Source organism: Gasterosteus aculeatus, chromosome 7 (assembly GCF_964276395.1).
Source record: "Gasterosteus aculeatus chromosome 7, fGasAcu3.hap1.1, whole genome shotgun sequence".
In the NCBI taxonomy this organism is placed as follows: Eukaryota; Metazoa; Chordata; class Actinopteri; order Perciformes; family Gasterosteidae; genus Gasterosteus; species Gasterosteus aculeatus.
The window spans coordinates 6,446,063-6,469,724 of NC_135694.1; the positions used below are offsets into that span (position 1 = coordinate 6,446,063).

The window sequence follows — 23,662 nt, forward strand, 5'->3', positions numbered from 1 at the left end:
CAAGAGGTGATGTAAGTGCTTCATTACTGCTGACGAAGAACACCGGGTAGCTAGAGGGAGATGGAGGGAGGGGAGGGGGGGGGAGACACACAGTTTTCTATAAGCGCGAGGAGCTACGTGGAGAGAAAAGGCCAGTGTGAAAGGTTTTAATAAGACATTAGGAGAATGGACACACATCTCTCCACTGAACCGTGGAAAGTCAAGGTGAGGGGGCGAGGCGCGGGCAAACGTTCACCGTCGCAGCAAAGTCGTGTTTATGAGTCATCATAAAGCGCCAGGACGTCACTTACTAATCTGTAAAGTGCAAGGGGGAGCACGCTCAGACTGCACCAGTACAACAGACAGAGACCTCTGGCAGATGAAGGATGAGTTTACATGACTCCATCATTAATAAAAGGTCAAATATAAGTATTTCCAATTTATTGTATCAAGTACTTTGTTTTTCATGCAATTTATCCTTGAATTTTTTATTGTTTTACATTCATATCTTTCTCCAATGTGATGGTATGTCCTCACAAATGACACACACACAGCTTATATCAAATCATCAGCTCATATTAAGCAATTATAAGTGATGGAGCGGATCAAATTGCAAATTAATAAAATCAATATTGTATCTGCCGCATGTGTCATGCATCAATTGGATTTGGCACTCTTATCTGCCATTATTAACGGTGGATCTGACTGTGCCATCTTATAAAGATATGGAGAAGACAGCGGTAATTTATCCTAGGAGAAAGAAAAAGCTCCAGCAGTATAACACAGAATAAAGCTATGCGTCGGGATGCTAAAGAAGAGACGAGGGGCGGTTGAGGGAACCGGGGGAGCAAATAAATAGATAAGCAGAGCCCTTAAAGGACAAAATGTAAGTGAGAGTGAAGGAGACTTGGAAGATGAATACGATTAGAACAGAGAGGGAGAGCTCGTCGGAGGAATATAGAGTAAAGGCTCCACCACTGAAGGGGAGTTGGAGACATGGCTGGCTGCTTCCCTTATTAGACACTCAAATCCGTCAGGCCGTCTCAGGAACTTGGAAAAGAGACTCATGCTCGAAGCCCATCCACAATTTAGCTGTCGCTTGTCATACTGTGTCACTGTGCCAATGTAAATACCAACATATTTATCAAATCAAGCGAATCTCTTTTAGCTTGAGAATTCAGAGATATTGACCATGGGGCCCACACGCAAGACAGGTCGCACTGATTTAATCGAGACAAAAAAAGAACTCTAAATCTCTAAATCCGGCACATTCCATCCAAAAGGATTGCCTCATTTCAGAGGCCAGAATGGAGCCACTGGGCTGTTACAGAGGAAATGCATCCACAAGCTGCAGTAAAATATGTTTCAGAATGCGTCTCCAGTGACTGTGTGTGATTACACTTTGCTTTCCCGCTCAATATACAAATAAACGCCTCCATGACTTCTGCACGGCCAGCAGAATATATTATCCTTCAATGGTCCTGGACACAATCCACAGTCACGGCAGACAAGGTGCCCCCGTTTCCCTCCCTCGTGCACCCCCAACAGGCGGGCCCGTTGTCACAACAACAAAGCTGCCAGAAGCGGTTTGGGCCGACTGTTGCAAGTTTCAACTTGGCTTTTGTTACGGCGGCTGAGGAGAAAAATAAGGTGAGTAGTTGAGGCGGATATTTCTGCATGTGAATGCCGTGGTTCCCGGGGGTATGATGGCATTTCTATTTGAGCGGACAGCTGTGAGAGAGTGCCGCGGGGAGTCCTGAAAGGCACCGCATTGGATGCAAGCCTTTTTACATCAGAACCATAATGCGGGACTATGTCCTTAAGGGGAATTCAGTTTACATACACGTCTGTCCAAAATGTCACCACCTAATCCTTTTATCCTATGGGACATTTGTGAAAATGCATATTATTAGCGTATGAATCCTTGATTTATGCTTAAAAATGTGAGGCCGTAGTTTTAAGATTAACCTTGGAGCACCTAAACAAAAGGGTGCAGTTCAACTTCTTTGCAAATATCAAAGAAATTCACTTAGGGCAACCTGACGTATTGCATTCATGAGAATGGGATGGACATGAGGTCACTGTGATTTTGACCTTTGGCGACCTTAAATCGAATCAGTATCCGTCGAGTTTATGGACACCTCTGAAAGACACAGACACCGAGTCGCTGGGATGGAGAAGTGTGATTGTTGAAAACAGTGTGGTATAAAATAGCCTGCCTGCTCTGGATCACAGGTAGAAATGTCTTTTTATTTCACAATATGAAAGCTCTTATTAGGCGTTTTGAGGAGGGAGCCATGTAAGGACATCAAATGTTAAAAAGATGGCTTTTGATCAGATTTTGAACCCAGCAGCCAACTGCACGGATAACTATCTGGGACCAAATATCTCTCATACTGCCCGGCAGACAATATGTCCGATTCTAGGAGGCTTAATTACTGTGGCTTCGCCTTTACCTCATACGGCCATGTCCACGCCACTTCCTTTGGTCTCCCCTGGACGTCCTCTCTGCGTGTTGATCCTTCCACCCCATGCTGATCAATCCCAATCCCAATGCCCAAATGTTTCCACTCAAGTACATTGACAATGTTTTTCACCTGCTGCACTAATTAAATCCGTTCTATTCGCTTGTTTCAGAGATGCTTCGCTCGTCTGAACGTTAAGTGGCGTCCGCTGAGCTGAACTGAACCGGAAACAACAAGAGCGTTTCATTTGGATGAAAGTCATGTGGTCTTGATTGCTGCTATGATAACAGAGACATGACATGATTCCTCAAAGATATTAACGCACTGTGAACTGGAAGGCAATGGCAAGCATAAAATAAAAAGTGTAGCTCACATTTCCCTTGACTGACTAACCCTGTTTTTTTTCTCTTTAGCATGTGGTTGACAACATATTTCCCACACAAACGTGTGTATTTCCGAGTAACAATTTCACTCTGCTTATTTAATCATCAATAAATTACACAAGCAATACTCGGTTGTTGTTGTTGGAGTAATTGATGTCATGCCAGATAGACATTGTTTATCTCAGGTCGGTTAGAACAAAGACGTACAAATTGTATTGTATCGAGGACAAAACATTCCTCCATGAACTGTATCATTTTTCACATGTAGAAAAACGCTGGCGATAATATTTTCTGCACCCTAAACGAGATGTTGTGCTTTTGGGATTACAGCAATCCTCCCTTGACTGCACATCCACTGAAGCAACTTCATCTGTTTCGCTCGACTGGATGAAACGTTCAAGATATTTCGGAAAATTTTGTCCATTACTCGCGCGCATGTAGATATGGTTGGTGATGAGCCATTACTGACAGCAGGAAGTGAGCATGGCTAAGTGCACAAGCAGGTGGTTAACACTGGGATATAATTAAGGAATACGTACTGTAGGGGACACACTCATATTGGACCTCAAGATATTTGTAGGTTCCCGGGCAAGGGTCAGGAAATACATCTGGTCCGGCCACAACGGCACACTGGGTCCGGTTGTTACATCTGAAAGTAGAGGGGAAAAAAGCAATGATAGCATCATCAGACAATCTCGCCATTCTCATTGGTAATGATATAACACAGCACATCATTCAGATGTTCAGTGTGTGGTTAATAGAGGTGAACATCTACTTCTGTTGCAGAGAATAGGAGCATTGTGAAGCTCTACCAACTATTTATCTATTCTTCTCCTTTAAATACATAGTCCGTGTAGGATTTCCATAATTTGTTAGTAAGTCTATTAAGTCTTGTAAGTCCCCCAACTCTAAAAGAAACAGTATAAAACAATTTCTCGGTTACCCCTTTAGGGCATGGACTGTTAAATGGGGACGAGTTTTAAAGCAGACATTTGAGAAAAATACAAGCTTTAGCTAAAGGATTGATGTATTGAGGCCAGTTGCAGATTAAAAAAGTGCTTGAAAAAGAGGTATTCAATATCAGATGTGGCATTTAAGTAGGTTGCAGTGTTTTATGATGAATATTTTATTTGAAAAAACACATTATTTTGTTTAAGTGGTCTAGAAAGGTTGACTGCTTTAGGTACGATTCTATTTATGGGAACACATTAACAAACTGATGGGCTAGAGATCTCAGACACCACACTGACGGAGGAAACATAATAGAAAACATGGAGGGACTAAAGCATTGTAGGATGAGGCAGAGTTGGGAGACCCTTCAGGTTGAGATAGTTCACCCCTTGTAAGTTCTGGAGACAATCTAGTTGGTAAAATAATCTTTCTGTTGAGAGGTAGAGCTGAAAGTCACGGGACTGAAACACAGCTTTAACCCATGAACAGGTCACATTGCTATTACTCCATGATGGATGGTGGTGGTGGTGGAGAGGAGGGGGGGGGGGGGGGGTCGGGGATATCAGCTCCAACGGAGAAAGCAGGTCTTCATTAAAAAACACAATTATGGTGCCGGCGGTGTTCTCATGTGACATTTTGTTTTGGGCAGTCATCCATCAAAGCCCCACTTCATATGCACACAGAGCCTTTCGCCACACATGATAGCAAACGTTATCTGAAGACATTAACATTAACGTTGTGACGAGCATCAGACTGCCGCCGCTTGCAAATTGTGAAAGAGGCTCTGTAGATCTGTCCAGTCTGAATTCGAGCACCCGATGTGTACGTGGGGTTTACTGAGACCAGCTGCTGCAAGGACTCACTGTACACACACACACACACACACACACACACACACACACACACACACACACTCGTACGCATGCTTATCTCGCACAATATAAAAAGGTGTTTATTCCCCTGCACCGTTCACAGTGTACGTCCTGTGAAAGCCAAGACAGGGTCTGACACCATGATTCATACGCCACAAGCAAAGGATTCTCTAGACCTTAATTAACATTGATTGGCTGTTGACTAATCAATCGAACCGGTGAGGGACAGGGGCCCCATCTCATTTCACGCCAAAGCAGTAATAAGATGTGGTCTGCCGAGTCCCGCCCACGCAAACTTTATGGGTTCACAAACCCCCATCACCTCTTGCCACCTATGAAGAGTTAATTCCCAGGCTGTAAATGCCAGTCAAATAAATAGGGGGTCAAGCCCATGAAACTGAGAAACAATTATCAAGGCGGCCTTCCCATCCCTACACCCTTCCTCCTTAATACCATTTCTACTTTATTGAGGATACACAATCACAATCTCAGACAGACACACACACACACACACACACACATCTAGTTTGGGGCTTATTTTGTCAAACGACAACATGAACATTATATAACATATTTGACATATTTTGGATTCAACATTGCTGCCCTAGAAGTTAAGCTATCTGGAATATTAATCATAATGTGTAGTAACTTCCTCATGAGGGATGAAGCATTATGTGTGTTTATCATAGATTGCAAACTAAATCCCAGCCGTAACATCTATCTTGACCCATATGCCTGGTGCCGTGCACAACAGCCACAAATACCTCCTGATCTGATTGCCACGAGTGTCCTGAAGTACCGGCATCTTACAGGGGAATAAAATAAGAGGGGTGAATAATAACGATGAAATGTATTAAGTGCAAATCAATGGCGGGGTAGGAGGGGGATCAATAGCAGGAGAAGCTGCCCACGCCACGTGCCACAACGACTTCACAATTACCAATTAGAGGGATAATCAGGATCTCATCAGACAGTTGGCTCTGATGGAGCCCTTTGAACTAGCAGGGGGAGAGAGAAATGGATCCACTCTGATGTATTCACATATGGGAAGGTCGGGTCTACAGTATAAGATTTAGAATCTAGAACCGTCACAATATCAGATTTCCACTACACATATATTCCGGCCAAAACAATTTACATTAACAATAAATAAATGCAAAATAAGATATGTATGCGTGGGCGCATCATATAAATATATAAATGTCTATTAAATAATAAATACTATTATTGTAGTCAGCATATTGCCTACAGTGGATGGCAAGCAGCCAGCTTGGAGAAACAGACATGAGTTCCAATGCAGTACCAGTAGATTTAAACTAATATTGATTTTCCTAGGTGGATAGAATAGTTTTGCTGCTGCTCCTGTTCGCATCACTATATTGCTTTGTACGTTAGCGGGTAATCTTGTCTGTATCTTCAAACTTGGGGCGTGCAGTTTACCGTCTAATGGGGGGCGGGACACTTAATTTGGATAAGCCCCCCATAAAACCCAAGTTCAAACAATCCCTCCCATGTGGTTACGGTCATCACCACTATATTTTGACAATCCCGGTTTGAAACATGTATTCCAATTCTAGGTATTATCAACCAATAGTAGATTGCATCTGGATAAAAACCCTTTGTACAAGCTAAAATGGAAAAGAAAATTGACGTTTCTATTTGGCCTCCTACTGCTCCTTTTTTACCTGAATTTTCTTTTCTCCTCCCTCATAGTTTTTTTCCTCCCGTTCCCTCATCTGCTGTTTGTTATAACTGGCAGATTAGAGTTTAGACTGCCAGCTGACATGGGGAGATGTGGCACAAAGCACAAGAGCCCTATGTAAGCACAAACTGTAATGACTATAATCGCTGGCTGATCCTGCTGCTGCCTCTGCTGCAGGTGGGTTGAGTCCCCCTCAGTCTATTGACCACTGACAGAAGAAAGAAAACAACAAATTTATGAATAATTGATTCAATGAAAGGAAGCGAACGAAAAAGCAGGAGACGGTAGTTTAAGACGGGGACGGTGCAGCTGCTGTCAAAGCCGGACACATTCGCGCCACTGTTCTCTTTCAGAAATCCAGTGGTTTGTATCAGGTGGAAAATACCAACCAGGTGGAAGGACGGAAAGGTTCGGCAGCTTTTAAAAGTTCAGGGGGAGGAATACGGCAATTTGCTCGGAGTGACTTTCCGAAGAATTCACATCAAAGAAGTTTGCCTGCAGTACGTCACATAAGAAGAGAAGCGGTTTCGGCGTGCACGCTTCATTGAGGGTACGCCTCTCTGTGGAGTTCTCCCACTGTGGGTATATGTCTGATAAAACTGTCAGGGGGCACATACTCTCCATTTGCTTTCAGTTAAAAAGAGCAAACACAGCCAAATTGCCTCACCTCCAAGAAATGAACACACACACACACACACACACACACACACACACACACACACATTGCCATTAGTTCCCGTGTTACCAAGATGAAAATATGCACAAGGTGCTTAAGGGACTTTGTGTGAGAGTGTGTGTGTGTGTGTACATGTGCAAAAACAAAGTGTATGCTGGTATTGTGTGCTCGTTGTGTACACTGCAGTGTGTGTTTGCGTTAGGCTGTGTACACACTTGTGAGGAAGGAAAGGGAGCTGAGAACAAAGTGACGGACAGGTCAATATCCCCATCCCTCTGCTGGGACCCATTACGCTTTAGTGATGGTCTTTGCCACCCACGGTCGACTTCATTCATTATCCTTTTTCTTTTTTTGCTGGACGCCACAGCATCCATCTTTCTCATTCAGTCTGTCTCCAGGCGCACGTCAAACACACACACACACACACACACACACACACACACACAAAAGGAAACCTTTAAAACTGCCATGAAATCCTAAAGAAAATACCACGAGGAGAAGGGGAGCAATGGCCTCGAGCAGTGTGTATTTAGCACTGGAGTAAAACCAGGAAGTATTTAAAGTCAACTGTTGAGTGTTGTTTAGTGTGGCTCTTATCCGTCCCTGTGGAAGCTTATTGTTCAACAAGGCTGGCTGAGGAGCTTTGGTATCAAGCTTCCTGTTGTGGAGCTGCTATAGAGTAATTCATTCTGTATGTGTTCCAATTATTGGGAGTTACTTCAAAGATATTCTCAGCTGGGAAAAACTGCAACAACAGTGCTTTTGCTCTATAAGTACTGTTTCTGGTTATGAGGGTTGGGTTTATGTGATCCAATTCTGTGGAATTACACGTTTTAATTGTCATCGGCTTACTACCTTCTAGATCATTGAGTGGGAGAGTTATTACAACTAACATTTTATGTTTAATATTTCCAAACATTGTTCCAAATATTAAGGCTTTCCTTCAATACAGATATATTGGCTGCCAATCAATTCAAATACCTGGATCAACACCACTATTGTCCAGAGTTAATCACAAATGAATCACTAGTTTGTTTTTTATGCATTTAAAATACACGTGAGGGACATTTCTTCGGATCGACATGGGAGTGGGCAAAAAGACGTAGAACAATCTCGGGAAATCACGTAACACCGCCGTTGTAAGCGGTCCACGCGTTGCATAGAACACGGGTTACGTCCAGTAACCGCTGTCTCAAAAATAATGCGACGCAATAATCAGAGTGAAGTCCCCGGAGAGCACAACCGTCGTAGTCGGTCCGAACTCCTCTGCTGGGGTTAGGAATGCACCGTATTATATTTTATTCACTTACACCTAAGATTTTTTTCTTTCTGTCATGAGCTAAACAACATTTTTAGACCAGATGGAAATCGAGAAGTGATACATACATGCATGATGGCACTACCGAATCTACACTAAGTACACTACACTAACAGATTACTCTAAAGATGCCACTTCCTTTCCAAAAGAGTAAGTTGTTGAACGCAGATTAAAAAGCAGAAGAGGAGGATGGGGTATGAAAAGTACACAACATGAATACAATGGGCCAGTGTGGGTGTGGAGTACTTTAAGTACAGCGCTGAAGGGGCTCACTGTCCTTGAGTATTTAAGTTCACATCGCGCCGCGCAAACCGCAATGAACATCTGCTCGCGAACACACGCATGCAGCCGTAATATGTTCCAGTGGTTGATTGATCCAATGTGAACAGTCACAGTTTGCTGCTGGATGGCATTAGCAACCTGCTACAAATCCACAGCAAAAAACATGGTGTGCTGTTTTTAAAAACACCATGGATGACAAAACATCAGCCATATTCCCCTTTTATAGGATTAACTATGTGGAACTAAGCAGAAATGAATGGAGTGCCGAGTGACGGTTCAGTGTAGAGGAGATGGAGTGTTCATGTGCATGAGCGATATGAATGACCTTTATCTGGCTCTATTAGGTATGGAATAAGAATTTGATTCGGGATGGTTAAACAAAGCTGAAGATTGATCATCACTCAAGAACTACTTCCGATGCTTTCGTAAATTCCATGCCATTTAAAAAGAAAAAAAGAAAAAAGATCACTTAAGCCCATCTTTTCCTCCTGACAAACATAATCCCTCGTTGCAATTCACACAGATTAGCTTCAGAAGATTTTTACATCACACAGTTTGGCCTCTCACCAAAGTTGTATTTGGTTTGATAAGCTGCACTTTGTCCCAACACAACAAGCTGTGAAAGAGCCAGTGGCACCAGATGAGAGATGATCAACTAGAACACAGACAACATGTGACTAGATACTGAGAAGTTATGGACGGGGGCGGTGTATGGATTCATCTATGGGCTCCTTCGCTTGGAGATCGTCCAAGAGCCTGAAGTGCAGCACAAGCTCAGCTTGATGAACACGTGCTTTTGCTGTTTCTCCGCGTGTTTGGACGAGTGGGCGCTTTCGCAGAGGTGATGACTGAAACTAGATTCCGTAACTGAGAAGAGAGACTGAGCTTGTTTAAGCTTCCCGATGATGGATGAGACGGATAAAAACAATAGTCAAACGATTTCTGATCTGTGATTTGTCATAATGACCTGCTTACTGAAGCCCACACTGGGATGTAGTCCTGACTCATGTTTCGTTATTTTTATTTTATTTTACAGTATTTGTACTTTATATTCACACTTTGTTTGGGAAGAAATGTATCCAGGCTATTTTTAGGAGTCTTGACCTTGTGACTGCACATTCATTAATGTGTATTTAACACCAATGTCAACTATATGAAAACAGTCTGAAAGGCAAAGATTAATCTCCACAGTAGCGGTCACTACAAGTTCAAGTTGTTCTACAGCAATATTTATGTTCTGAATGGAGCACGGCAGTAAAACACAGACTTGGGCTTCCTTGTATGCTGGTGTGTATATTTTGTTCATTTGAATAATTTAAAGAACGTTCATAAATTTGAGTTGAGGCCAGAGAGATGGTATAGCCTCAGGGGACGCTGTTCCCATTGACGTCCGGACCGTATGAATTGTGCAGAGAGCAGACTCGTGTTTACTGACACCACACGGGCTGATCAGCTGTGTAAACAGGCGCTATGAGGACATAGACAGACCTAAATCAAAAGAAGAGCAGATCGAACAAATACAGTTACGTAATACAAGTCACGGTGCCACGGGATTTAACGGATTAATACACTGATTTTTCACATCTCTATTTGCACCAGTTTGTGGCACCAAAGCCTTCGATGCATCTTAAATACTGGACGTCTCAGGAATGTGATGTACTCTGAGTATGTTTGGATGGTTGAGAGAATGAAGAACCTCTGAGGTCTTCGCTGCATGTTTACTTCACCTTAAGCCCCAACAGCTTACGACAAACACTCGGCTTGTGCAACTGGGGAGCTGAAACTAATTCTGCAGCGGGGGAATGTGCAGAGAAGAAAGCAAGTTCTTCGGGAAGAGTATAAGGATTAAGCATCGATTCGGACTAACATGAATTCCACAACAAAACCAGGAGAATTAGTTGTTTTTTAGGAATAAAAATACAGCTTGGGCCCTGACACACAGCGAGTTCAATGCAATTTCTTAGAAATAACTTGTAATGAATTCAATTTAATGTCATTTTTCTACAACAGGAAATTTAAAGATGAATTGCAAGGTTCACTTGCACCTTATCTTGTTATTTTAAAGGAGAAGTAATCCTGCCGAAGATAAACTTGCCCAGCTAGCCACTGAAATCAGCAGGTATTAGGTGATGCAATTTCTCTTTCCACCTGAAAGGTCAATACGTGATTCTGCACATGCCGTCTACACAGAAATTCCATTAAAGCATGAATTTGGCTAATGCTGGAGAGTGCTGGGGAGTTAAGATGTTTTCAAATTCAACGTTTCGTGAATTACTGATGTAAGCAAATCCCGGGCTGTCATAAAGAGAAGTTACGGTTTATACTTTAAGCGCATCGTTTGAATCAGACAATAAACGTTTTTCCTTGTATGATAATTCATTCCGTTTTAAAGTTCACATTTTTGCCGTGCAATTATATTCGTTCACGCGATGGCAACATACAATCCTTCTTTTGAACACCATGTGTGTGATGATTTCTCTTTGACATCAATGCCAGCCCCTTTCCATGAATGCATCCGCATGTAAAAACTTATCTCTGGTTCAAGGCAGCAACTGGTCTTATGGAGCACAGACACTTGTGTCTGAGTTCTAGCTCTAAAGGGCAAGGATAAACTCGGCGGAATAATCCTCAGCCTTTCCCTTAGATGTCAGGAGATATACATCTTGGAAATAGTGCGGCTCAAAAAAGAGCAAAAAAACAATGTCTTATTTAAACATAATAGTGATTCCAAGTTTGGCAAATATTAGATTGAATCTTTCTCTCTGCACAGAAGCACACAAACATTGAACCGCAGCCTCGTGGCCACGGTGGGAGATCAAATAAATAATGCATTATTTCTTTGTTTTGTTCTGTGAATCCAACACTAATGTTTCTGGAAATCAAACGTTTTCCATTGTATGATCCCCGTGAACTGTGTCCTAAACCAGATAAATGTAAATAACGTCATCATACACGCAGAGGTGTACAATGTATACGATGTATATGATACGACGGTGGATAATTAAAAAGCCTGCACAAGCGCGCCTGTCAACACCGGCACCGGATCACTCTTGTTTAAACCAAGACAACAGGGATTTCTGCAACGGAGGACTGACTTCTCAACATACAATTTGTAACAGCTCATAAGATACAAGAGCATTTTCCCATGGGGAAGCAGTTTCACTCAGTTAGGATCAGTAAGTAACAGGCCAGCTGTCTTTCAGGATTTGACATCTCATGGATGGCCTTTCTTGGAACAAGTAGTTTGTAACGTGGAAGGTAAAAGCACTGAATGTTACTGGCATTTAGTGCAGTCATGAGAAGGAGTGGGCATGTTATTATTAGACGGCTTATAACACAGTCAAAATTGGTAGAAATGTTTTTCTTCCAGCTTATTCAGGACAATACTTAATCAAGAAGTGTTTGGGGAGCTGTTGCTCGGAGAATAATCGGCATTGATTGGAAAAGCGCTTTCCTTCCTACTCAATTTAAAAACATGCAAGTTACGAAGCTGACCTGCTGAAACAGATATTCGTTACAAAAGCCAAAAAAAAATCTATTTTTCAACATCACTTTCATTAAAAGTAAATAAATAAATAAAGCTCGGCATCTGATTTACATATCTGTCAAAATCACGGAGCGTCTAATCTCTGGGTATGTGTATGTAAATCATAACGCCCACAGGGTCTCTCCAGGTGCCTGTAAGGAGGCAGAAGGGAGGGATTGAAATGTGCAATAACTTCACGAATCGATTTGTTTGGTGGGTGAGGCTTATTCACTGGGGCCGGCCCGTCTAATGATTTACGATTTCCAAGATGAATTTTTCTATTCCTGCCAACAAATGATGCTGCACCCAATCTTCCCGGTGACGCCTGATTCATCTCCTGGGCGAAGCCCCCTGGGACTTACAGCCTCCAGGCCCATTTTAGGCTAAGCCTCCTTCGGGGGGACGGGACGTGTAAAAGTGAGGATTGGGTCATAGTCATTTTCATAACCACATCCGTATGAATATGAATGCTACCCATATTGATGAAAAACAATAATTTCATATGCAAAGTGTAAAGTAAGATGTCAGGCTGTACTGTGTTTGTCGGTGGCTCAATTGGAAGCCGTGTGTATGAGCAATCGCATCTCTGCATGCAGCCTAGTGCACACACACACACACAACATACTCTTTCTACGGCATAAAGGAATCCATCCTGAAATATTCGGGCGACAGGGCCATTGAATTGCTGACCGAGGTTAGCCTTTTGAACCGTTCCTGCTGAGATTCTGAGCCCATCTCAAGAGCATCTCTGCAAGCGTCAGATTCCTCGGCCAGCTCCCCAGTGGTGCGGCTGCTGTGCTGGCCTTTAGACTGACAGATGGGTGATAGAAAAAAAGAAAGGCAGAAATGCCACTGCTTTGACTTTTTAAGGCACCGCGTCCCGTTTATTACGCACAAAAAGCGGCATTCGCTGCTGGTTCGACTCAGAAGTTCTTTAGGGAGCTTATGTGGCTGCACGCACTGTGCAGCGGCAACAAAAAGATTCTAATCCTTTCCATGGACCATTATTCAATCTCTATTTTCAGAAAAATTCAGGAAAATTCAGAGGTTTGTATGAAAAAAGAATAAAAAACTATTCCCAACACTCGAATAGAATAGCACTGCTTTCTCTGTGTTCATAATCTACACAGAAATCAATATGCAGCCTCACTGATCCCCTCCGCCATCTCTTTTTCCCTCGTTCACTCTCCCAATTGAGAGCACACACAGACCACGGCCTGCCTTAGAGCACGGATTTTTCATTTCTAGTCGCTGTCACCATGGTAACTTCCAATGTCCGACTCGGGCCGAGATGTGCTTTGAGCGCTTTCCTCCTTCAAAGCCCTTTTTCAAAGCCTTAAACCGCATCGCTTCACTAACGGTCCCCCATAGTGCTTAGCTTCTAGGAGGGTGTTTAACTTCTAATTACCTGACATGACAGAGGGCCAAATAAGTGCGTCTAACTACAAACCACTCTATCTACACAAGGCACAACGCTTAGCGATAAATAAACCCCTCTTCACAATCCTTCAGGTGAAGCCAGCCGAATGGAGGAGGAGGCTGAGCACGACCCTGCAGGTTCCTAACCAGCAAGTTCAAAGCGTATGTTTACACGCTCACTTCAACCTTGTTATGCATTCAAAATGGCCGCCTTTGTTGTCATGAAGAAGAGTGTCTTGGCAGCGCCACCCAAGCCACAATCAAATATTCCTGTGTTGACCGATCAATAACAGCGCCCCCCAACCCCCACGCACACTCCCCCCCCCCGACCTTCCTCATTCACATCTCAATAATGAAAGACGAGCAGGGGTTATGAGTAACCTCGGCGTTCGATACAGGAGGGGTCACGCGTTCGATAGCTCGGCAAGGGTCCAGGCTCGCATTGGCATGCGGCGAATCACAACGGGTCTTAAGGAATTGTCCTGAAGGAAGCATGGTTGGGATTAAAAGCTCAGGCTTGACTGAACTCTCCTGTCTCCTGTGTCAATACGCCAAAGGTACCGTCAGTCACAACTTGAGTCTTGAGAGGAAAGTAATTTACTGGCCCGGAAAGGCACAAAGGCCCTAATTCAGGACAAGATGTATCAATTACAGCATGTTAACAATAGGATGGAGCAGTAGCAAAATGCACCTTGAGTGCAATTAAATATTTTACATTTGCAGGATTAGATTGTTGACATTCATCAATAGAGAATGTAGAGTAGAGAATGTAGTAGAGAATGTAAAGAATGATCTATGGGTGTCACAACTGCAACGAAGGATTTAAACGTTATCGAGTATTCCATCATTGTGTTTGTGTCATTAATAAACTATATAAACTAATTTTTCAAAGCTGTCAAATTTACCCATTTAGACCAAACTGAGAGAAATGCAAATTGGCCCCTTTTGGCAGTTCCTTTTTGCAAAGCACTCATGGATCAGGAGACAACTATTACAGGATTACGTCAGTACTAAAGGAAACTTTGGATGTTATAATTCTCACAGACAACTTGGATATTTAAGGATGGTCCTTTGTCTGTAAATATTTTACTTGAAAACGAATAAATCAAGTCATTGTTTAAGCAATAGAGGGAATTTTTCGTTTTAGAAATGTGTGGAGACATCACTCTTTACTTTAATAACATCTTCCTCCGCAGCTATAATTAAGGAGCCATACATCATGAACACTTGGTGCGACTTCAGATTTATGCACAGCTCGCGTTTGGCAAAGCAGGAGTGCAGGCAAGGTGAACAAGGAGGGAATTAGAAGTCCAAGTACTGATATGGTTTTCTTTCCTGTATTCATAGAGGTGACAAGGTCCTTGTACTTCACCCCACGCAGCACCTTTGTCCCATTGGATTTATCAAGTGAAGGTTGTTTCTTTTTTACTTCTCTTACATACCAACGTCTTCAAAAATACAGCCTGAGGGTCGCAATCATGGAAGAGAGGGGGGGGGGGGGTCTAGAGAGTGTCACCCAGTCTGTTTCTGCTCGGCTTCTTTCCCAACTCCGGTACGTATTTGGCGTCAACGTCTGTTTGTAGCAGCAAGATTTACTGCAAAACACTTGGAAATGACAGCTTTTTGGAGAACACCTTGTTGTGCTGATGTACAGAACTCAAAATGTGTTATCCTCAACTCACGCCTAAATTTCTGGCATCTGTGATGACCTGAGTCCTGTCAAACAAAGCAGGATTAGTGGGTGGACAAGATAACTTTGGGCTAAGCCCTCACTGTTTCTCACAAAGACTTCAAACCGATTTCTGTTTCTAATGTCACAGACCAACGCTTCAAGGATCGGCTTTTTTGGGCAAAGCTTGTGGATAAATTAGCACCACGTTTCCTACCTGGAATAAATGAAGACAAAAATACCGCATTCACATGAAACTGACTTCTAAGTAGTTGGAACAAGCAATTTAATAGGACGTTTATCCGAAAGTACTCCAGTTAGGTAAATAGTTCTCATAATCAGTTCTCATAATCACAACTTTTTCACTTGATACTCTAAATAGCTTCTAAAATGTTATACAGTATTCCTCACTGCGACTGCAGACTCTACCTACATGTACATGATGAGGTGAACCGAGAGGACTTATTTTTAAACCAGCAGTGAAAATGTTTTTGTAGTTATGAACAACAATTACAAAAGCCAAACTTACTTACTTTCTAAGAAAGGATAAATGGCATTAATAACTAATTCAATTCAACATTACTATTTAAAAATGACTGCATTGTCGCATTCTGTCTTTTGTATTTCTTCTCATATTTTACCTTTTCTGTTGCTTAGCTGAGTAGTGGTATTATATGCTGCCGCAACCTGATCTCCCAACTGGAATCAACACTTTCCATTATATCTATATCTTTATTAAATATACTGCTGTCAGGGCTTTTGCGCAATCCTCTGAGGTGGCAATCTCAAATGCAGATTGTGAAGAAATTTGTCTTCCAAGAGCTGATTATATAATTTTTAATTGGACTCAAATCATACAGAGATCAATGGTCCCCACGTAACCAGAGCCTAGTATTAAAATTACATTCCTCATATAGGATGTATGTGAGTGTTAAAAATAGAAATGAGACACTGTCTATTGAGAAACAGATAGTTAGGGAACTCAGAAACTGAGTGGTCAGTTAAAGGTTGGAAGTGAAATGAGAGTTGAAGGGAAGAATTGTTAAGCAAAATAAGTCTATTCATGTATGTGCGCCAATTAGCAGCCTTGCCGACATGCAAAAGGCCGTATTTCAAATGGCGTCAGGATGTACACACCTCACCTATTGTATTTGTACGCATAATGGGGAAATTTCAATTTGGGGCTGTCATTAAAAAAGAATGGGATATGTCACAAAAATGGACAATGACCCAACAGCAGCTTTGTAAAATGTGATTTCAAGTCACAATGGCGTAGAAAAGGCATTACCAAATTTCTAATCTTGTAACTAATCAAGCACCAACTGATGTTGGAAGTGAACAGAATTGTACACACCAATATCAGGAAGCAGTGGGCGTTAAGTGAATTCCATCAACTTTTCAAGGTGACACGGTAAACCTGATTGGGTGGCGACACAATCAGTCGCCAAAAAGGAACAAGGCTGCAGTGGCGTCTCAGATGAGCGATCTTTTATCTCTGCATCCTGCTATGTCATTCTCCAACTATAAACACGGTATCACTCCCTCCGCTCCAAACACTGCTGCCTATGACACAGTTACAGATTACACAGACACTTTCAATTTGTACTTGTAGAGTGAGTTGACGCACCAAGAGAAGCTAGAACACAAGACACATTCAAGAAATGTTTAAAGCTTACAAAACAGAGTGACTTACTACCATTGTGGGGGGCATAAAAAACGGCCTGTGTTGGAGGTGGAGCAGATAATTTGTACTCACAAAATCCAAAATAAGCACTTTCCGTAATGGGGGAGGAGTATCATTATACTGCAACAAATGGTTATTATAATAATTAATTTCTCAACGAAATTGAATCAAGTACTGCAGTCTCCGTTGAAAATGTCCGTCCTAATATTAATGGGAATCACCCGGTTAAATAGAGGTCACACACATTCCTTCCACTGAAAAGTCATGTAAGTAGTCAGCAATTAACCCTTCGGTGAAGTTTTGCTTCGTCCTGATTGTTGAACCTTTTTTTGCAATGCTAATAAAGAAGGAAGAAAAGAAAGGACTTTTCCGTGCCCAATTCTTCTATAATCCAGACCACGGATTCACATCCAGCGCCTCAAAACCGTAAGTAGATATTCAGCTCCCACCCTCTGCAGCCCGACCTCAACAAGCACATGGATTTAGGTCCATGACAGCAACCACAAAAGCCCTAGTCCTACTTTATACGAAGCCCGTTTGGACATGTCCCAGCAAATAATGAGTGGGCGGGCCTGCACTCTATTGTGGTGTGGCATTACTCTGTGGCAGCTACAAGCATTTTCTTTAAAATTACACCATTGTAAGCAACAGCCACAGTCCAGTGGCGGTAAAGGGTATTGATGGAATTAAGTCCAATGAACCAGAATGAAGCGACGCGCAAGTGGGAGCTCTCCCTCTTTGCGATATTGACGTGGTCCAGGTCAGGAGGCAAACTGGAAAGGGAAATTATTGGGCCAGCGTGAGACGCCGTTCTAGAATAAAACCCTTCCAAAACCCTTCATCAGGAGCGTGTGCGTCACTGAGCATGAGGGGCTGAGGTGGCCCAACCAGTGACAGACAGATCTTTCATCGGTACAATTTACCACAGCGTTGTGGGCGCTAAGCCAACACGAGGGGTTTGAACTATTGTGGCCAGCATCTAAGAAACAATCAAGACGTATGTATCATCTTTGGTGATACCATAAAACCTCAGTTAGGCAGTGTCAGCCAGGCTTCGCTGGCCACATTGCTCAAATATTTATTTATTTATTAGATGTGGTGTCATGTAAGAACACACTATGCGGGAGAAGCTATGACAATTCAATTAATCTTTTGTCATCAATTCTAAACACCCTGGGAGTCATGCACAACTCTGAAAACCCTGAATAACACAAGCCTACAAGTGGACATCTCCATATGGATTACTGGATATGTATAGAGCTGAAGTGGCAAACTATGAATATGCAGCCGCTTGGGCTAGATCAAAGTGAATTATGCAAATGTGCTATGAAACATGGATTACAATGGTGTCATCATTTTTTCATCTTGAACATTGATGAATAACGTTTTTGCTTTCCATGCAGGTGTGCCTAGCACCTGAAGATCAAACGGAAAGGTAGTTATACCCTTTTCATTGATTTGGATTCATTCATCTATTAAAAAAAGATCTATGTGGATAAAGAGGAACTGTGATTGCAAGTTTCTCTTCATGATCACAAATATACATGTATTTTCTTGCTAAAAGAGAACTGTGACTGAGACAATGCTAATAAAACAGGTCCTTTGTGAGGTGCTAAGGAAACGGGGTGAAACCGCTCCTCGTCTGGCTCCCCCGATTTCATCCTGCCAAGAGAGGCATTAAAGTACAATAAAAAGACACAAGACATTGGAAGAGGAGCGCTAAGGAGGGCAAAAGGGATTCATAGCAGATCAGTAATTGAGAGGAGAGGGAGAGAGACAGAGAGGGGAAGATGGCAGGATTAAGAGAGGTAGACAGTGCCTTGTAATGCCGGGCTGAGCAATGACCGGTGGCTTTGCCAGCCGAGTACTTTGAGCCTTCCATCGTTTCAGTGGGACTGGAGTACCTCCTCGCCGCCTTAAGTCTCAAAGATGAGTCATCTTCAAGCAATGCTCAAAGCCAACCGAGCCAGGTGATAAGCGCCACCCGCCACACGTGGATCAAAAACACACAGACCAATCAAACATCTTAAACATCCACAACAAATCGTACGACAATCCACTGTTGTGGCAGAAAGAAACGACTGCTGTGTCCTTTTGCACAAAGCTCATAAAAGACTCAAATGTCCCAACCTCTGTAGCAAAGGGTGGAGACCAATCAAATAATATAAACATTTTCGGGGGGGAAAAAGAGTCAAGAGTTATTTCACATGCCGTGAAACAGTAGAGATTACAGCAGAGGAATGTCGATCTAATTGATCATTTGATATGGGCATGCACAAGGGAAATGGGTCCAATGAACGCTAATTGGGAGGGGGCTTCATAAGTAAAGTCAATTCCGATCCAAAGGAGAAACATCTGTCCACCAGAGCATCAGCTGGTTGCAAAGAACGTCTCCAAACTGAAGCCAATGGCTATTATTAACCCAATCACATTCATCCACCAAGGCCATGTCTAAAATTGGTCTCGGGGCAACCATCCCAGGAACGTGCAGTGGGGTTGTGGCAAGATGCCAATAAATAGCACCAAAGGCAGATAATGTGCTTTGTGTTTGCACAGATGTTGACTTTCATTCAGCAATAAAATAACCGGTCTGTAGTAAAACTTTGTTTGGATGTTTGCATGCGTTTCACTTGATTAATAAGGTGGGATTCAATTAGATGCGCAGACTTTTATATGCAATGACATCGCTGCTGCTGCCAAAACTATGACTGAAGCAGTTTGTTTCAACCGTTTACTGCATATGATTGTATAAACAATTAACCACAATAATCCTGTTTACACGACTCTCCAGAGACAGTTGTGGATTTAAAAAGAAGCTAAATAGTCTGCTCACGAGGGGTGGGAATCTCTTGGCACCTCACGATTCGATTCCGATTCAGAGGTCAACGATTCGATTCTCAACCGATTATCGATTCTAAACCGATAAAATAATTATCGATGCATCACGATTTTCTAAATTTTCTCAAATCTGAGTTTGCTACTCAGAGGTTGTTAATCACTTCGTACTTTATTTGATAATTAAAGAAAATCAACAGATGAATTACCTTTGTCACAAATATGATTTTCTATCAACAATGCAGCTTGCATTTCAACGCAATATGGAAGTAGCCTATGTAAAAAAAATATTAAACAGATTCATATTTCTTTTAAATGAATAAAAAGCTGCTCTTAGTCTCAGACCGGTCCGTATTTGTAAAATACCGGAAAAAAGTCCAAATCTGTGAATATCTTGCCAACTTTCAATACGGATCGACTTTTTGGAAAATCCAAATAATGATGTAAGATATGCGCAGGCTCCTTCATAGTTCGGTAAAGTTGGCAAGATATTCAGATTCAGACGGACGGACCGGTCTGCGAGCTGGACGCATTGCTCTTAATGTGCCGGTAATGATGGTAAATGATGGTTGTAGCTGGTTGTCATCTACGGTCCACTACGATTACCGAAGGGGGGCGTCTGTTTTTTGACAACGTTTTATCTCATAATTTCGACTTTCTATCCCCTTTCTGTAGTGCGGAAATGGGCTTCTATAGATGTGTGAATGCATCACTTCAGCCAATCCAAAGACGGGGTTTGTAACCAATCAGATGTAGATGGTGACTGGCTCCGCCCCCTTACTGTCAGTTTTTTTATTCCGATTATTAACTTTTCTGAATCGAGACCGAATCGTTCTAGAGAGAACCGAGAGAAGTTGAAAAATCCCTCATCAAATTGAAGCAAAGAGATTCCCATCATAGTTCTGTTGTAAAACATTAATCTGCCATTCAAAATGAATTTCAGGAATTAGGCAATGATAGTTTTGCCAGACGATTTAAGTTAGGAAACAACTTGCAGGACCAAAATACAAATACATGGGCTAGAAAGAGATGCTAAGGGGGACATTCTTCCAATGATTAGGTAATCGAGCATTAATTACCGCAACAATATACACAAGTTATTGCACAATTATAAATGAATATTAAGGAAAAATATCCGCAAGAAGTTTTGCCATGAATCATCATGAGAAGGTGTCTTTTTATCTTTGCAGAGAGAAGACAAGTAGCCAGGAAAGTCATCAAATGTCTGTAAAAGTTGCATGCCCTGTCTGTTACTGGGAAAAAATGGATTGACTGCTTCAGAGCAGACATCAAATGTGTATGTTGCCTTCTTCTTCATGCCAATTTAAAAAAAAGGAGAAAACTAAAAGAAGAAGGATGAAAGACTATGGAGCGCAGAGAAGGGCAAGTATCAGATCGAGGAAGGGAAAAAGCCGAGTCGGCTCCCTGCACTCTGACTAACCACCTGCTCCTGACTGAATTAGCCCTTTCTTTACTGTTTGCACTCATCCAAGTGAAACTCACTCCCCTAGCTGATAAATGGACTGAGGCCTCCCACTTTCACTTTTCAGAACATTATAAAAACACCGTGTTTAGCGAGCCACCACTGTGACGGCCATTAATCTGACACCAAAAGACCCAAACGACCAGGCCGAGGCTTCCTGAGGGAAATGTGCCCAGAATCCAGATAGTGTACAAAACTCTCAAACTTCCGGCTGCTTTGGCAAAGTCCTCAACTTGCAGGGGCATAACAAAGTCTATAGGGTATTCCGCCCAGGATCTAACAATGGACAACGCTATGGATGATTCAAACCACTGGCTTGGTTGGAGTCAATCTGCTCCTCTTTTATCTCGATCTCCTGAGAAATACCAATCCGTTTGATATGGGGAGATGTCCGACTTCATCCCCCCCGTTCGCTAACCCTGAGCTTCCTTTCCCGTCTAATGACCACACAGTCTTGTCTGGCCATTTCTGGAGACCCGGGCCGACTGGACGAGCTGCAGATTTGAAATGTACAACTACTAATTGGCCAAATGCGGGAGGCCCTTATCAAAACGGACCGGAGTAGGTTTGGGCGTCCCACGGGGCTGAAAAATGAGAAAATGAATGTCAGGTGATGTCATCCACTATAGGAAAAGAAGGCAATGAAGAAAAAAAACAAATCTCTTGGATTTAAAAAGAGTTACGCGAGGGCACGAGGCCAACATGTGCAGATGGTGAGGGGGTTTAAGTTCCTACTGTAATCCAAACAACTTCCAAAGGTGTTTATTACTTATTTTTGCCGTATGCTGATAAGATGTTTTGTCTCTCTGTGTGTCAGAGACGTTATTAATATTCCTTTGCATATTAATGCTGGCAGGCAAAGCCACCCACCATTCTCTATTTGTTCATACAATTACAACGGTCCTTTGTCCCCCGCTGCGCTCATCGGTCATGTTTTTGTTCTGTAATTGTCATGTGCTTAACACGTAATTGTATCATGGAAAAATAACAATAGCCCCCTATGGAGAATAGGCAAGACAAACCGATGCCTCTTGAAAATGTAGAAACTCTGCTGAGTGATCAATGCAGAATTTGTACTTAATAGAATCCAATATGCTGTGTGCCGGGTGAAAACAAAGTGTACATAATTCTAAGCATATCTTGAACAATATAATTTGAGAGTAGGAATCAAAGTAGAAGTCTGTATGATATAACCTTACATTTATAGGAGCACCTTCGAGATATTTGCACGTCCAACTACTAAAGTCATGCATTAATTTACCCGACATCCCATTGTTTGGAGAGTTAAATGTTTATGCAAACCTTGACTTTAAACACGAAAGGCCACCGCGGATAGAGCTGTGGGGGTCATGCATGAGCAATGACGGTATTATGCTCACATCTGCTCAGTATGATAAGCCCTCACTTAATGTCAATGGCACTCTCCTATTTGGTTGAATGAAAGGCTCTATTAAGTATTTATAGATACGATGTGAACACATTCAGCTTTATTTAATGCATTAAGTATAAAAGACTACATTAAAGCTGAAAAAATGAAGACTATTAAAGGCGTAGTGAAGCATTTTAGCGCTACACTTGCATAAAGCCGCGGGACTTAAACCACCAAAGGCTTAGATATGCTGACTTTTATATGGGTCAAGCTCCAAATTCGCCGTATCCTACATTTCCCGTGATGCAACTTTATAGAATCTTTCAATACATTGACTGATATCTTCAGTTTGTAATGCTGGGTTTCTGTTTTATCTGAAAATAAAATATTTTTTTGACCTTTGGACAGCTCCCTCCAGATGTATGAAACAGTTCTCACCGACTGAGATGGAAATCAAACTTAACTAAATGTGAATTGTGCTCAATTAATTACGTCATTGTTTTCTTTCATTGTAGAGTTTCTTAAATCTTTGAAATTTTATCTTTAATAGCAACAATTGTTTGAGAACTTATTTAGTGAAATCCTATGAATGGGTCATTCATTTTCTTTCTAAAACACAGACGTGTCTTAACACGATGAAATGCTCAAAAAAGAAACAGGACTATGGATATGGGAAAGAGTATCAAGCAGATGGTCCCATCCAAATATGTGCCGACCCCCCCTCAGAATCAGGCGGGTGAGGACAGGTAAGCTATTCAGAACAATCATGTTCGGCTTGTTGATGTTCATATACCGTTTTCCGCTCAGCCCGATTTACTCATTTCCCTTAAAAAAGAATGTTTCTTATTGCAAACAAATTCAAGCCAATCAGAATTGTAACATACACACATAACGTCCCTTTGATTTATAGACCTTAGTATTTTTGGAAACCACCATTTTTTCCCCCCAAAACATACATCCATAACATCCTCTTTTAAATGAGAGGATTTAAACGAAGATAGGCACAAAAAAAAACTGCAGGGCATTCTTCAGTTAATCCAACTCTCCCG

The 23,662-nt window shown here is 42.1% G+C and overlaps 1 protein-coding gene across 17 annotated transcripts in view; it reads right to left on the reverse strand.

Moving 5' to 3' along the window:
• LOC120822056 (adhesion G protein-coupled receptor L3) overlaps positions 1 to 23,662 on the reverse strand; it is a 189,397-nt gene that overhangs the window by 80,191 nt on the left and 85,544 nt on the right. For all 17 annotated transcript variants that reach the window (XM_078106244.1, XM_078106255.1, XM_078106250.1 and 14 more), the window contains one exon: positions 3,367 to 3,476. In XM_078106244.1, the coding sequence (XP_077962370.1) occupies positions 3,367 to 3,476 (110 nt within the window). The remainder of the gene's footprint in view (positions 1 to 3,366; positions 3,477 to 23,662) is intronic.